At 38.4% G+C, this 14,188-nt stretch overlaps 1 protein-coding gene across 12 annotated transcripts in view; it reads left to right on the forward strand.

Annotated features, from left to right (window-relative positions):
* The first annotated feature begins 366 nt into the window (after positions 1 to 366).
* The window catches only part of PICALM (phosphatidylinositol binding clathrin assembly protein), a 108,387-nt gene continuing 94,565 nt past the window's right edge, over positions 367 to 14,188 (forward strand). For 3 of the 12 annotated variants that reach the window (XM_082845333.1, XM_082845325.1, XM_082845324.1), the window contains exon 1: positions 368 to 713. In XM_082845333.1, coding sequence (XP_082701459.1) covers positions 584 to 713 — 130 coding nt within the window. In that variant the 5' untranslated portion in view covers positions 368 to 583. Of the gene's footprint in view, positions 714 to 14,188 lie in introns of all 12 variants that reach the window. The other 9 variants (XM_082845322.1, XM_082845326.1, XM_082845328.1 and 6 more) reach the window with 5 other exon arrangements.

Raw genomic sequence — 14,188 nt, forward strand, 5'->3', positions numbered from 1 at the left:
CCCCGTGACCCCAGCGAGCCCAGCCTCGGGCGACCTGGTAGCAGGGAGCGTCACGTGACGCGGCGGGCCGCGCACTGCCCCCGCGGGGGAGCCTCCTGTTGCGCCCGCCGGGCGAGTTCCATCACGTAACGCGCGGGCGCCGCCCCGCTCTTCCCTCGCCGAGCGAGGGAGGGCCTGCGTCGAAGAGGAAAGAGAAGGGAAAAGGGGCGGGAGACGGAGAAGGAGGGGCGGTGCCCGAGTCACGTGACCCGGGGCAGCCCGGAAAGCTCCGAGGAGGAGCCTGGCGCCGCCATTTTCCTGCAGCTGCCTGTCCCTTTTGCCCTGCCCGGCTTCAGCTGACCAGGGAGGGGGTGGGCTGAGCTGAGGCGGGGGCAGGGGAGTGCCCGATATCGTGCCTGACCCCGCGGGTGACAAGAGCCGGTTCTTTCCGGGCTGGGTGGCAGCGCGCGGCCCTGAGCCCCGCCCCAGGCCGGCAGGCGGAGAAGGAGCCGGTGGGGGTAGGGGGGGTGGGGGTCCTCCGGCGCTTGGGGGTCCCAGTCCCCGCCGGCTGCCGAGCGGGAGGGGTGGCGGAGGAGCCGCAGAGATGTCCGGCCAGAGCTTGACGGACCGAATCACCGCCGCCCAACACAGTGTCACCGGCTCCGCCGTGTCCAAGACAGTATGCAAGGCCACGACCCACGAGATCATGGGGCCCAAGAAAAAGCACCTGGACTGTGAGTGAAGCCGACCGCTGCCCCCGCGACCCGCGTCCTTCTCCCCATCTCTTTTCTTCCCCGCTTCAGCTCCCTCTTCCCTCCCTGCGTCTTCTCTGGCGCGGCGGGTCCTGTGCTCATCCGAGCTGTGTTCTTTTTGCTTCCATCACACCTGCCTTCACGGCTTCCGTTCCCTGTCTAAAAATCCCTGACAAGCCACTCCCCTCCAGGTTCCTAGGGGACCCTGGCTTCTCTGCCCGGTGCTCCGCGATACACATTACAGCCGGCCAACTTGCCTCTGCACCTAGCCCCTCACCTCCCGGCCTCCTCTGTCTGCTGCAGCCTTCTACTCTTTCTTCCCATCCGTCCCGTGCTGCCTAGCCGCCCTCTCCTGAGCGTCTCCCCGCTTGCTCCCGGCCTCACCGCCCTATTGTTTCCCCACTAGCCTTCTTCGGGTTTCCGTAAACGCCCGGTTCCGTGGGCCCGGATCCCTGTTTCTCCGCAACCCTGAGGGCCGCCTCCCTTGAAGTGATTCCCACTTCCTTTGCTCCACTAGCCTCTTCTGTCCCTTCCTTTCCCGGTTTTCTCGTCCACCTTCCCCCCCCCCCCCGCCCTTTGGGTTACCTTTCTTTGCCTCTGTATCTTCACTTAAGTTCCTTCGTCTCATTGTAAATATCATACTCAATATCCGACTTTTTTCCCCTGACTACTTTCTTCGTGAGCGTGAAAGTAAAGGGATTCTGTTGGTGTGGGGAAAGCTTTGTGGAACGCCGGGATTTTTAATCACCTCTGGTGGGGTTTAATCATTGTATTTTCATGCTTTTGACTGGGATAATTTGTGAATGTCAGTCACTCCCCCCCTCCCTTTTCTTTTTTCTAATGGGGATATGGAAAAGGGTTTGCTGATTTTGGTATCAGTTCCTAGAGCTGTTAAGCCTGGCGGTTTGAATTCTGAAGCTTGAGTGAAGCGTAGACTATTGGAATTCAAAATAGATTAATAATCAAATCTACAAATAACATACATCCTTTAAAAAACTGGTAAAAAGATATTTGGTGATGCTTGAGTTTGGACTCCGTTTTAATTTATGCTGGTTATCTTTTGAGGAACTAGTTTTTCTTACACGCATGATATTACACCATTCACTAACTTAGCTACAATTACTAGAGCTAACTCCTCCCAACTTTTTCCAAACCTGGAAGCCACCTGTAATATCCTCCTTTTTTATTCCACTCCTTTACCTCAAGGTACAAAGATCAGTGGATTACTCAAGCTTTGACTCAATGGAGCTTTGACCTGAAACTTTTCAGGGAAACATAGTGAAAAAGGCATTGTAATAGATAAGTTCCTTTTTTAAATGGCTACTGGACACATAAGCCTGACTGACTTCATCCTACGTGAAAGTTACTTTGCTTTACTGTTTGAAGCAAGAGTGAGCATGTCCTGAAAGGGAATTCACTGATGAGAGTCCTGTTTTGAGTTCTCGTTTGGACTTTGGCCGTAAGGTTTGCGCCTTTTAAAAAAATGTACAAAATGTGAATTCTTCCAAGATACTTTGCTCATGAAGTACTGTTAGAACAAGTTACTGCTACAGACAAACCCATTATTCACTGTGACTTATTCCTTCCTTGTGGAAAAGTTTAAAAAGGCATCATTATTGCTTGGTTCTTCTTTTGATGTGCGGTTCATGGAGGCTGCTTGTTAACTATCAATCCTTGACTGTTTTAAAGAATTCAGAATATATTTAAATGGTGACACATTTATAAATGGAAAATTCTTTTAAATACATTATGAAGCTGTTAAGTACTTCTTTTGATTGTCTGATATTTGGAGTAGACATTTCTACTGTTTACTTCTCTTCAAATGACTACTTGGCTTGCTCTACCCAATCTATGGTTTGCCCTAACACTGTTAATTCTTTTGTTAGGTTGGTTTTGTTGTTTGTTTTTGGCGTTGAAGAAACTACTTGTGACTTTGTGAACTGTTATCCTCATCTCTCCCTTCAAAATGATAACTTATAACACGAATAGATACCACTTTTAAAAGTCTTTTTAAAGGTTCTTGTCTTATTTCAAATGTTGCAGTTCTAACACATTGTGGAAAAGGTCAGAAAATAGGCTAGGTAAATTTAGCAGAGTGAGACTTGCTTGTGGTTTTATGAATGTTAGCCTTTTCTCTTGTAATGGAAGCTGCTGCAGATAAGAACTGGGATTAAGTTTGGTATATGGATAATCTCACATTTGTAGTCTTTTTCTCTACCACTGCTGTGTTTATAAATTCCCACTTTAGAACCTGAATATTCCTGGTAATGTTTGATTTTTTAAAAAAATCTGTATGAATAAGGAGCCACTTACTCTATGAGGTTTTTAAAATTCTATTATTAAAATACAATTTTTTAAAAATACTATTTTCTTTATATTGTTGTTTAAAACACCCTTATAACCAGTTCCACAAATGGAATAAATTTAAGTCTGACCAATGAGTGGTTTTTGTAAACACCTTCTTCCCCCACACACTTTAACATACTTTGAGGAAATTGAAAAGGCTTTCACAAACAGTTCTGGGTTTTGACATCATGGACTTTTAAGTCTTTAATGTAGATACAATTTTTCCTCTTTTAGGAATTTTTCTTTCTAGTGAAGGCTTAGTTCTCTTGCGCCTTTTAATATACTGAGAAACTGTTGCCTAATTAGTTGACCCTAATGAAAATGATTTCATTTTTTAAATATTAGTATTTAACAAAAATATGCTTAAGACTGCTTTTTCCTATAAGCCTTTAGAGTGTGGAGGTGGTTTCTGTGTACTTCGCCAAAATCTGTCTATATTAGGAAATGATGATTGTAATCCATGAATTATGGCTTAATTCATACTACATTGTATACTTGTTTAAGAAAGAGCTTTTGCTTTGCTTATAGGGGTCAGTAGATGATAATGTTAAGTAGTGTCCTTAATGTGAAAAGAGTTGTCAAACCTGAAGCATATTTTTAAAACTAAACATGGTTTGCATTTAATTTCAGGCCTCTAATGGCCATAATCAAGATAGAAGAATAGCAGCCTTGTATTTGAAGGACTTCAGTTTGCCAGGCACTTATTAACCATTATCTAATTTAATCCTTTCTCATAGCTATGGGAGAGGCAAGTCATATGCATAGAAGATCATCTCTAACTAAATTTAAAAAGGGTATAGAATACTTAAAACATTATTGGTTGAAGTACAGACAGAGCAGAGGTTTTTTTTGTTTGTTTGTTTTTTGTGTTTTTTTTTGCGGTACGCAGGCCTCTCACTGCTGTGGCCTCTCCCGTTGCGGAGCCCAGGCTCCGGACGCACAGGCTCAGCGGCCATGGCTCACGGGCCCAGCCGCTCCGCGGCATGTGGGATCCTCCCAGACCGGGGCACGAACCCGTGTCCCCTGCGTCGGCAGGCGGACTCTGAACCACTGTGCCACCAGGGAAGCCCAGAACAGAGTTTTAAAATTTATAAATTCTTAAAGTAAAAACATTCTTACCTGATTTCACAACCTTTACTCTTGTTTTTTGACAAGAACACTTTTTTCTATACTTGTTTACTTTCCTTGGACATTTATGTTGGGGCATGTTTCACTGAGATGAAATATTATGTTAATGGCTCTAATGTTTTCACTTTTATATCCATATTTTTTACAGTTAATTTCAAGGGACACTTCATCCCAGCCACCATCTGCCTTACATTCTGTATAACAAAATCAAGATCATGTTCTTATTAAGTATCTGTTATAAGCATATCTCTAAGGTAGATACAGTGTGGGTATTTGTGTGTTGTGTAATGGCTCTAGACTCTGCCTAATTTTAATTGTGGAAACATATATTTTTTTTTAAGTAAGAATTTGTGAATGCTTTGAATATGTAGAGGGTGGAATTTGTATTTGGGTAAGTGGTTTGTATAACCATTGAAAATACATATAAAATATTGACATGCACCCAAAATAATTATCTTTCTAAGCAAATTATTGATTTTTAATGTCTTAGTTAATGATATCCAGTGGGTCCTTAGTTTGCGTATTGTCAAGAATATATCTGGTAACTGGGATCTGATTTGAAAGAAGGTACCTGTGAGGAAGATAGTAAGTAGAAGATCTGCCCCTAGATGGCGCTTGTTTAGAAATAAGGTAACTGGGGCTTTCCAAATGGACAATTATTTTATAGTTATGTTTGGGCTTACTGTTCTTTCCCATAAGAATTAATCGTATGATTTATATTTTCATTTTCATTATTTGACCTATTCTGTCCCTTACTACTTTAATAGTTCTGAAATACAAAAAAAAGGTAATTGAGTCATCAAAGTGGTAATAGCAAGATTTGACTACTTATGTCAAATGTAGGAGATGTATAGTAGAACTCCACAAATATAAGTTTTTTCCTCCTTGACATATTTAGTTATGTTTCTGAATAGTATGTATTTTAAAAGAGCAACCTGAAGAGAATTTTACCTGTAGCCATTTCGGTAGCTGCCTTATTTGTAACTAGCAAATTAATTCTAATATTTCTTTGTAAAGTAATTAGGCTTCACTGGTGGACTTGTTACTTTAAGAAGTACTGTTTAGACTTTATTCATCTATTTTTTATCCTTGTAGCAGTGCTTCTTTTGTTTATATATTTTATATATCTGAATAATTTTTAAAGATGTCTTAGAATTTAATTTCAATGGAAAAGAAGTGAAACTTCATTATGAAGTGACATGCTTTTTTCCCTCTCATTTGAGTTGTAAAGCACTTGTATGATATTTAATTAGATGTTTTATTTTTTTAACTTTTTTAAGCTCTTCCACTTTACTTTTTAAATTTAAAAAATATTTATTTATTATTTATTTTTGTCTGTGTTGGGTCTTCATTGCTGTGTGCGGGCTTTTCTCTAGTTGCAGTGAGTGGGTTTGCTCTTCGTTGCGGTGTGTGGGCTTCTCGTGCTGGCTTGTCTTGTTGAGGAGCATGGGCTCTAGGCATGCGGGATTCAGTAGTTGCGGCACCTGGGCTCAGTAGTTGTGGCTTGCAGGCTCTAGAGCACAGGCTCAGTAGTTGTGGCACATGGGCCCAGCTGCTCTGCGGCATGTGGGATCTTCCCGGACCAGGGCTCGAACCCGTGTTCCCTGCATTGGCAGGTGGATTCTTAACCACTGCACCACCAGGGAAGTCCCTATTTTTTTTTTTTTTTTGGCCGTGCCGCACAGCTTGAGGGATCTTAGTTTCCTGATCAGGGATTGAACCCGTGCCTCCTTTAGTGGAAGCGTGGAGTCCTAACCATTGGACCGCCAGGGAATTCCCTAGATTTTTTTTTTTTAACTTATTTATTTTTATTTTTGGCTGTGTTGGGTCTTCATTTCTGTGCAAGGGCTTTCTCTAGTTGTGGCAAGCGGGGGCTACTCTTCATTGCGGTGCGCGGGCCTCTCACTGTTGTGGCCTCTCTTGTTGCAGAGCACAGGCTCCAGACGCGCAGGCTCAGTACTTGTGGCTCACGGGCCTAGTTGCCCCGCGGCATGTGGGATCCTCCCAGACCAGGGCTCGAACCCGTGTCCCCTGTTAGCAGGCAGACTTTCAACCACTGCGCCACCAGGGAAGCCCCCCCCAGATGTTTGAAAAATGCATTGTTTAATTTATTTTAACTAGTCAGAATTGATTTAATTTAAATAATGTGAAAGTTCACCAATTTGTTTAAAATAATTGATTTTAATTAGTCATCAGAATTGCTTTAATTTGAATAAAATACTTTATTTTGACTCTGATTATCATTTAGAATATTTAATGTGAAAGTTCACCCTAATACATAGAAAGTCTTTTCTGTTTTCTTCAGTTTCAAAGTGCTTAGTTCCGTGATTTTGTCCTTAAAGTCAAAGAAGCAAGTAAAATAAACTTAAAGACTTCTTGGCAAGAGGTTAGCGCCCTACCAAGAAGAAGTAGGGTTAGATTTTCAAAGTAAAGGCTTAATATTTGCTTTTCCTGTTCTTTTGGTGGCTGAAATAGCATTTCCGTTACTTTGTGTTCTGTCTCAGTATGTTCCCAGTTAAATGGCTTTATATATTTCTCTAGAGAATTGAAATTTTTGGATTTGATCTTTCAAAATTTTGTGTATTCACTGTGTATATGGTTCTTTTCATGGAGAATTGTTTGTAGGCAGTTACAGTTTACTAATGATATTCCTTTAAAAGGGAATTTTAATGAACTTAAACCTTTGTATTAAAAATTATGTTCAGAATTGTAATTTGCCGGGTTATCAGAATATTAAGGATTTCTCAAGTTACATTAGAATATAGTGGCAATACTCACAGCTAGACATGTTTTTTGTGTTTATGCCTAGGTTGTGTTTATATTTATTTAACAAATGTTTATGATTACTTTGTGCTGGGCACTCACATTACTGAACACTTTGCATTTATAAACTTGTTTATTCCTTTCAACAACTTTGTGAGAGATTTTATTATTATTATTTTTAAAGTTATTTATTTATTTTTGGCTGCGTTGGATCTTCGTTGCTGCGCGCAGACTTTCTCTAGTTGCAGCGAGTGGGGGCTACTCTCTGTTGCAGTACGTGGGCTTCTCATTGCAGTGGCTTCTCTTGTTGCAGAGCATGGGCTCTAGGTGTGCGGGTTGCGGCTCACGAGCTCTAGAGCACAGGCTCGGTAGTAGTTGCTCCGCAGCATGTGGAATCTTCCTGGACCAGGACTCGAACCTGTGTCCCCTACATTGGCAGGCGGATTCTTAACCACTGTGCCACCAGCGAAGTCCAAGAGATTTTATTATTATCACCATTTTACTGAAGAGGAAACTAAGGCACTGAGTTTAGTAATTTGCCCAAGGTCACGTTGCCAGGAAGAAGAGAACTGGGATTGGAACCCAGGTAGTCTAGCATCAGGTCTGGCTTTCACTTTAGTGTAACTTTTTATGTAATGATTTTCTATTCTAGAGAATGAATACACCATGTTTATCTATTCATGGCTGTTTCTTAAAGTGTGGTCCGGGGATTCCTGGGAGTCCCCAAGACCCCTTCAGCGTATTTGTGAAATCGAAATTATATTCATATGCTGAGACCTTATTTTCCTTTTCCATTTTCATTCTTCCACTATTGTACAGTGGAGTTTTCCAGAGGCTATGTGGTACTGCAACAAATTGAATGTAGTAGCAGATAATGAAAATCTAACTGTTTTCTATTAAGCCAGATAGTAAAGAGTTTTGGGAAAAAATGTGAAACAATGCCACTGTTCTAAATTTTGGTTTTGGAAAATACAGTTATTTTTTATGAATAATGCTAACATATGATGAATTTTATTATTTTAAAATGAATTAATATTTAAAAATTTCTCAGTTTTAATTTCTAACACAGTAAATACCAATAGAGAAAAACCACATAAGCAAAAGCTCTTTGGGGTCTTCAATTTTTAAGATTGTAAAGGTTCTGAGACTAAAAAATACAACTCTAAGGAATGGTGTTTAGAAGAGGGGAGAAAAGAATACTTAGAGAGAAACTAGATGTAAGTGGTCCTTTAAATTCTCAGAGTAATTTTGATTTGATTTGATGGGTAACAGTGGTCCAATCATTGTAGGACTGAGCAAGAGATGTGACGTGATCTTTTGATTATGTCATGCGGTTGAGTAGATTGGAAAGAATGTGCTGTGTGACTTGGAAAGGAGACTTCTGGGGGGCAAAAAGAGTCTCTAACAGTAATAATGTAAGTTTTCCTAAAAGGCCTTGATAGAGTCCATCATTAATTGAGACTCTTGATCTATTTTTCCTCACTTGTTTTGTTTTAAATATATCTAAGCTATTTCTTTTCAGCCAAGCAGGTTAGGTACCAGTTGAACCAAAATAAATAAAACCAAATAAATTCTTGACCCTCAAACTATGAGCCAGCCTTTGCAAATCCCATTCCTTGGACACAAAATATCGTCACCTCTCTGTCAGTACAGATGCATCCTTCCTTTTAAACCTTCTTTAAACTAACTTGCTTTTGTTAACATTCACCTTTAAAGTAACCTCTTTCCTAAAGACGTTACTGAATAACTCCCCCTGGTTCTGTCAGTCCAACATTATCACCATTTAAAGTTTACATATATATATATATATATATATATATATATATTTTATTAAACTGTACTCAGTATTATGCTTTTATGTATATATTGGGTTCATGTGTGTTTTCTCTGTGAATAGGAACTGTTCTTTTTTGTACTGTTCTATGTCTCTTCTCAAAGTAACTAATCAGTGGCCCTTTGGGTGCCCAGTAAGTACTGAATGATTACACATAATCTCCCGTCACAGCTCAGGCTATTCCATGAACAATGTATGGTGGACACACCGTAGAGAGCTATTCCAGTAGATATTTTAATAATGTTTTTATGGGCATTATCTTAGTTGCAGTGAATGGTAATCACCTGATTACAAAATTATATATGAAGTCATTCAGTAGCATTGATAAAAAAGATTATAACAAATTGCTATGGCACCTATGAGGCATTGAGGTTTAGTTTTGTTTAGGTATTATGTGGTTTTTCCAAAGTATTGTTATAGCAAAGAAAAAAAGTTTCTTGGTTACAGCTACTCAGTTTGAAAACTATGTTCAAATGCATGGTTTTTGAGGATATGGTCTTAAAAGTAGAAATTAATTTTAAGAATTAAACAGGGTACCAGAATTAGATTTGAAATGTTTATCAGAGCTGCTTCATTGTACAGCTCTAGGAGGTGCTGATCACATTATAATCTATGTGCAGGGTGCCTCCAGTATATAACTGTGTGGCAGCCTCACTTTAGGATAAAGTACACTTAATACATAATGTCAAAATGCAAAAGAAAAGAAATGACTTTTAGAATTAAGCCTTGTGAGGTATGAAGCAAAGGTTGGAGTAGTAGTAGTGATGGCCTAAAGTACACGTAATAGGTAACGTCAAGATGCAAAAGAAAAGAAATGACCGTTTTAGAACGAAGCCTTGTAGGGTAAGCAAAGGTTGGAGTGCTAAGTAGTGATGGCCATGATAGTAAGACCACTAAATCCAGATCATCAGTTCATTCCAGGGGCTGGTAGGAGTTGCTGCAAGTCTTCTCTGAATGCTTGGAATTCCAGCAGTGATTTCTGAAAGGGTGCTGGTATTTATAGCCATAAACTTAGTACTTGAAAGCTTGCTAGGGGCCCTGATTTTACTCAAGGGACATTTCTTTCAAGTAGTGGTTGAGGAAGCTAGATATGCTTTGCAAACTTTTTCCCTCACTAAAGATTGCAGGTATACTTTACAAGTGACTTCATAGGGTATACTCAGTTGCTATATTTTAATGTACATGTTTCTGCTGATTATAGATCTCCTCATGTGATTTATAAGCTCTGAGAACAAGGGTCATGGTGTGTGTGTGTGTATGTATGTTAAAATTTTTATGTGCTGGTAATAGAGTTAGTTATCCCGTGGAAGCTTGAGAAATACAAATGTAACATTTTAAGTACATCTAATATGCAAAAATCTTATCGTAATTCAAGTATATACCAAAAAGTAAATAGGGTGGTATTCACACCAGAGAGGATTTGCAGACCTTTTTGGTGTATTAAAAACAGTTGTTTGCAGAAATTTATTATCATGCATGGTATTGACTGATTTGAGATATTGTCATTTAATCCAAAGCTAATGTGAAAAGGGGGATTGTGAGGCAAAGTGGTTTTTTTAATGCAATTTTTAAATTGAGATGTAGTTCACATAACAAAATATATTCACAGTGTTGTGTGCAACCATCTCCAGTATCTAATAACAGAACGTTTCCCCCCACCCCCAAAAGAAACCACCTGTCTGTTAGCAATCACTTCCCCCATCTCTCCACCCTCATTCCCTGGCAACCAGTAATCTACTTTCTGTCTATGGATTTTCCTATTCTGGACATTTCATATGAGTAGAATCATACAATACATGGCCTTTCATGTCTGGCTTCTTTCACTTAGCATAATGTTTTCAAGGTTTATTTATGTTGTAGCATGTAACAACACTTCATTCTTTTTATAACCTAATAATATTCCCTTGTATGGATATACCACATTTTGCTCATTCATCCATTGATGGACACTTGGGTTGTTTATCCCTTTAAATCCAGGAAGAATAGTATTGCTATGAACATCTGTATAGAAGTGTTTGTGTTAACATGTGTTTTCAGTTCTCTTGGGTATGTACAAAGGAGAAGAATTTCTGGGTCATATGGTGATTATATGTTAACTTTTTGAGGAATTACTAGACTGTTTTCCACAGCAGCTGCACCATTTTACATTCCCAACAACAATGTATAAAGGTTTCAGTTTCTCCGTATTTTTGCTAACACTTGTTATTTTCAGGGTATTTAAAAATTTTTTTCATCGTAGTCATCCTAGTTAAATATATATATATATATAGTATATATCATGATTTTGGTTTGCATTTCCCTAATGACTAATGATGTTAAACATCTTGTTAATGATGTTGAGCTTATTGACCCTTTGTATATCTTTGAAAAAATGTCTATTCAGATCCTTTGCCCATTTTAAATTTGGTTCTTTATTATTTGGAATGCTAGAAGAGTTCTTTACATATTCTGGATACTAGATCCTTATATGACTTGAAAATATTTTTCCCATCCTGTGTCTTGTCTTTCCACTTTTTTGATAGTGTTCTCCCTGCCCTTTTAAAAAGCAAAGTATAGTTGATTTACAATATTATATTAGTTCCACGTATACAACATAGTGATTCATAATTTTTTAAATAAATGATAGTGTCCTTTGATGCACAAAAATTTTTAATTTTGAAGTTCAGTTTGTCTATATTTTCTTTGAATATTTGTGCTTTTGGTATAATATCTTAAGAAACCATTGGCTAATCCAAGGTTACGCAGATTTACACCTCACCTAGTCCTAAGAGTTTTAGCTCTTTTAGGTTTGATCAGCTTTGAGTTAATTTTTATATATGGTGTGTGGACACAAGGTGATGTTAAGGAAAATGAAGGATATTTGAGTTTTTCCGCTTCTTTTGAGGTTTACATGGGGTACAACTCTGCTACCTCTGTGTAATGGGGAAATAGAGATTAGTGAGGGAGAAAAAATTTTCCTTGATGGCATTCTCCAGTACTGGTAATAGTTCATTGACTATGGAAAATTCAAGTCAAACATTTTTCAACTGAATGGACTAATTAATCTAATCCAACAACCTTTTTTTTTTTTTTTAGGTTCTTGGGATAGTTTAAATGTGTGAAGAGATAATACATAGTTGCATGAGTGTCCATAAGCAGTAATTTTTGTCTATACAGAATGGTGTGTATGTTTCCATAGTATCTTGTACTTCTCCATAATGACTTGTACTACTTCTTTTTTTTATTGGAGTAAAATTGCTTTACAATGTTGTATTAGTTTTTGCTGTACAATGAAGTGAATCAGCTATATGTATACCTATATCCCCCCTCTTGGACCTCCCTCCCACCCCGCCATCCCACCCATCTAGGTCATTAACAGAGCATGGAGCTGAGCTCGCTGTGCTCTACAGCAGGTTCCCACTAGCTATCTATTTTACACTTGGTAATGTATTTATGTCAAACCTAATCTCCCAATTCATCCCACCCTCCACTTCCCACCCTGTGTCCACATGTCTGTTCTCTATGTCTGCATCTCTATTCCTGCCCTACAAATAGGTTCATCTGTACCATTTTTCTAGATTCCACATATATACGTTAATATACGATATTTGTTTTTCTCCTCTGGCTTACTTCACTCTGTATGACAGACTCTAGATCCATCTACATCTCTACAAATGACCCAGTTTCATTTCTTTTTATGGCTGAGTAATATTCCATTGTATATATGTACCACATCTTCTTTATCCATTCATCTGTTGTTGGACATTTAGGTTGTTTCCATGTCCTGGCTATTGTAAATAGTGCTGCAGTGGACATTGGGGTACGTATAGCTTCTATAATTATAAGTGTTTACAGAAAACCCTTGTGTGTCCTCTTTACTGTGCTAAATAGAGCATATAGCAAGTATGTAATAAAAAGATGCTGAAAGAATGAAGAAGGGATGAAATTTCCATGAGGGGTTTCTAATGTGTTATCAAAGAACGTTTTAGGATTTTTTCCATAAAGGAAGAGAAAGATTACTGTAGGGGTAATGCCTTTGCTATAAGTAGTAGTTGTTTGTTTAAACTTCTTTCTGTTTCCATGATGAAGTAAATTTTTATTCTTTATTGGTTGAAAATGTGAGGAATTATGGAAGTTAAGAAGTAAATTTCCAGAGTTAGATTATATAAATTAGGGTAGTTTGACACACTTAAAATATTATTTATTCCAGGACCTACTTAATATTGGTATATTTGATTTCAAATGTTTCTTCTGTTTTTGTTTTCTTTTTTTCCCCTGTTATTATGAGTATTATTTGCTAATGTATGGTTGTTGTAAGTGAATTCCAGGCAGTCTTTGATTTTAGACTTTGTGTTACCTGTGATAGTTCACACCTGATAGCAGAATGCTATAGGCCTTATTTGCTAAATGCTTGTGTTTTTTGTTATAAGATATTGGCAAAACTTGTAAAGTAAGATAGAAATGAAGTATATGTCTTTAATAGGCTATAATGAACTGGATGTTGACCTTGATTGGCTTCTTTCTACTACCTACTTCACCTATGCCCTTTTTGTCCTAGTCTTAGGGCTCTGTGGTGAATTGCTTATGGAAATCCAAATTAATTTTTTTTGAATGTGTAATGTAGATAAATCTTAATTCATTTGTGTACCTACAGACTCAAGAGTTTATTTTGTGTGACTTTATATTTCTTGGAGAAGACCTGAGTGGAAAAAAGAGAATTATAAGAGCAAATCTTTTTTTAAAATTTCATGTTATTTTAGTAAAATTATCTAGGAAACTGTATTAAAATCTTTTACTTGTTCTATGAGCAAGAATATGGGGTAGAAGTTCTGAGATTGAGTTCTGTTGAATTGAACAGTGCTGGCAAAACCCCTGGTTAGAAGCATTAAATGGGGTGCTGAGGAAAAGTGATCAAGGCCTAGAAAGTAATGTAAAAATGAATGGCACTTAATCGTTACTCTAAAAGGAACATGAGATCTGATGTTGAAAATGTGTAAACAAATAATTGTAATAATTGAGATAAATGCATAATATTATTTACATTAAGTATCAAAGTAGGGGCTGGAGTAATTTTGAAGGAGTTAATGACAGCTTTGTAGAGGAGGTAACAAGAATTTTTAAGAATGAACAATGATTTGCCAGATGGACAAAGGGATTCCTCCTAAATAGATTAGCACATTTAGGGACACAGAGGCAAGAAAGCATTTTGATGTGTTTGGGGAAAACTTTAAGTAGTGCTGTATGGTGGAATGTAAAGTGTTAATGAGAGTAAGAGGGAGATGAGGTTGGAGAGAGAGCCCTTAAATGTCTTGTAAGGACAGGAGTTATCTTGATAGACTCTGGTCTCTCCTCCCCAGATCCTGATTTTAGGATCCCCTTTCCTCCCATTTATTAGCTGCTTTCCTAG

Source organism: Leucopleurus acutus, assembly GCF_964270905.1.
Source record: "Leucopleurus acutus genome assembly, chromosome: 8".
In the NCBI taxonomy this organism is placed as follows: Eukaryota; Metazoa; Chordata; class Mammalia; order Artiodactyla; family Delphinidae; genus Leucopleurus; species Leucopleurus acutus.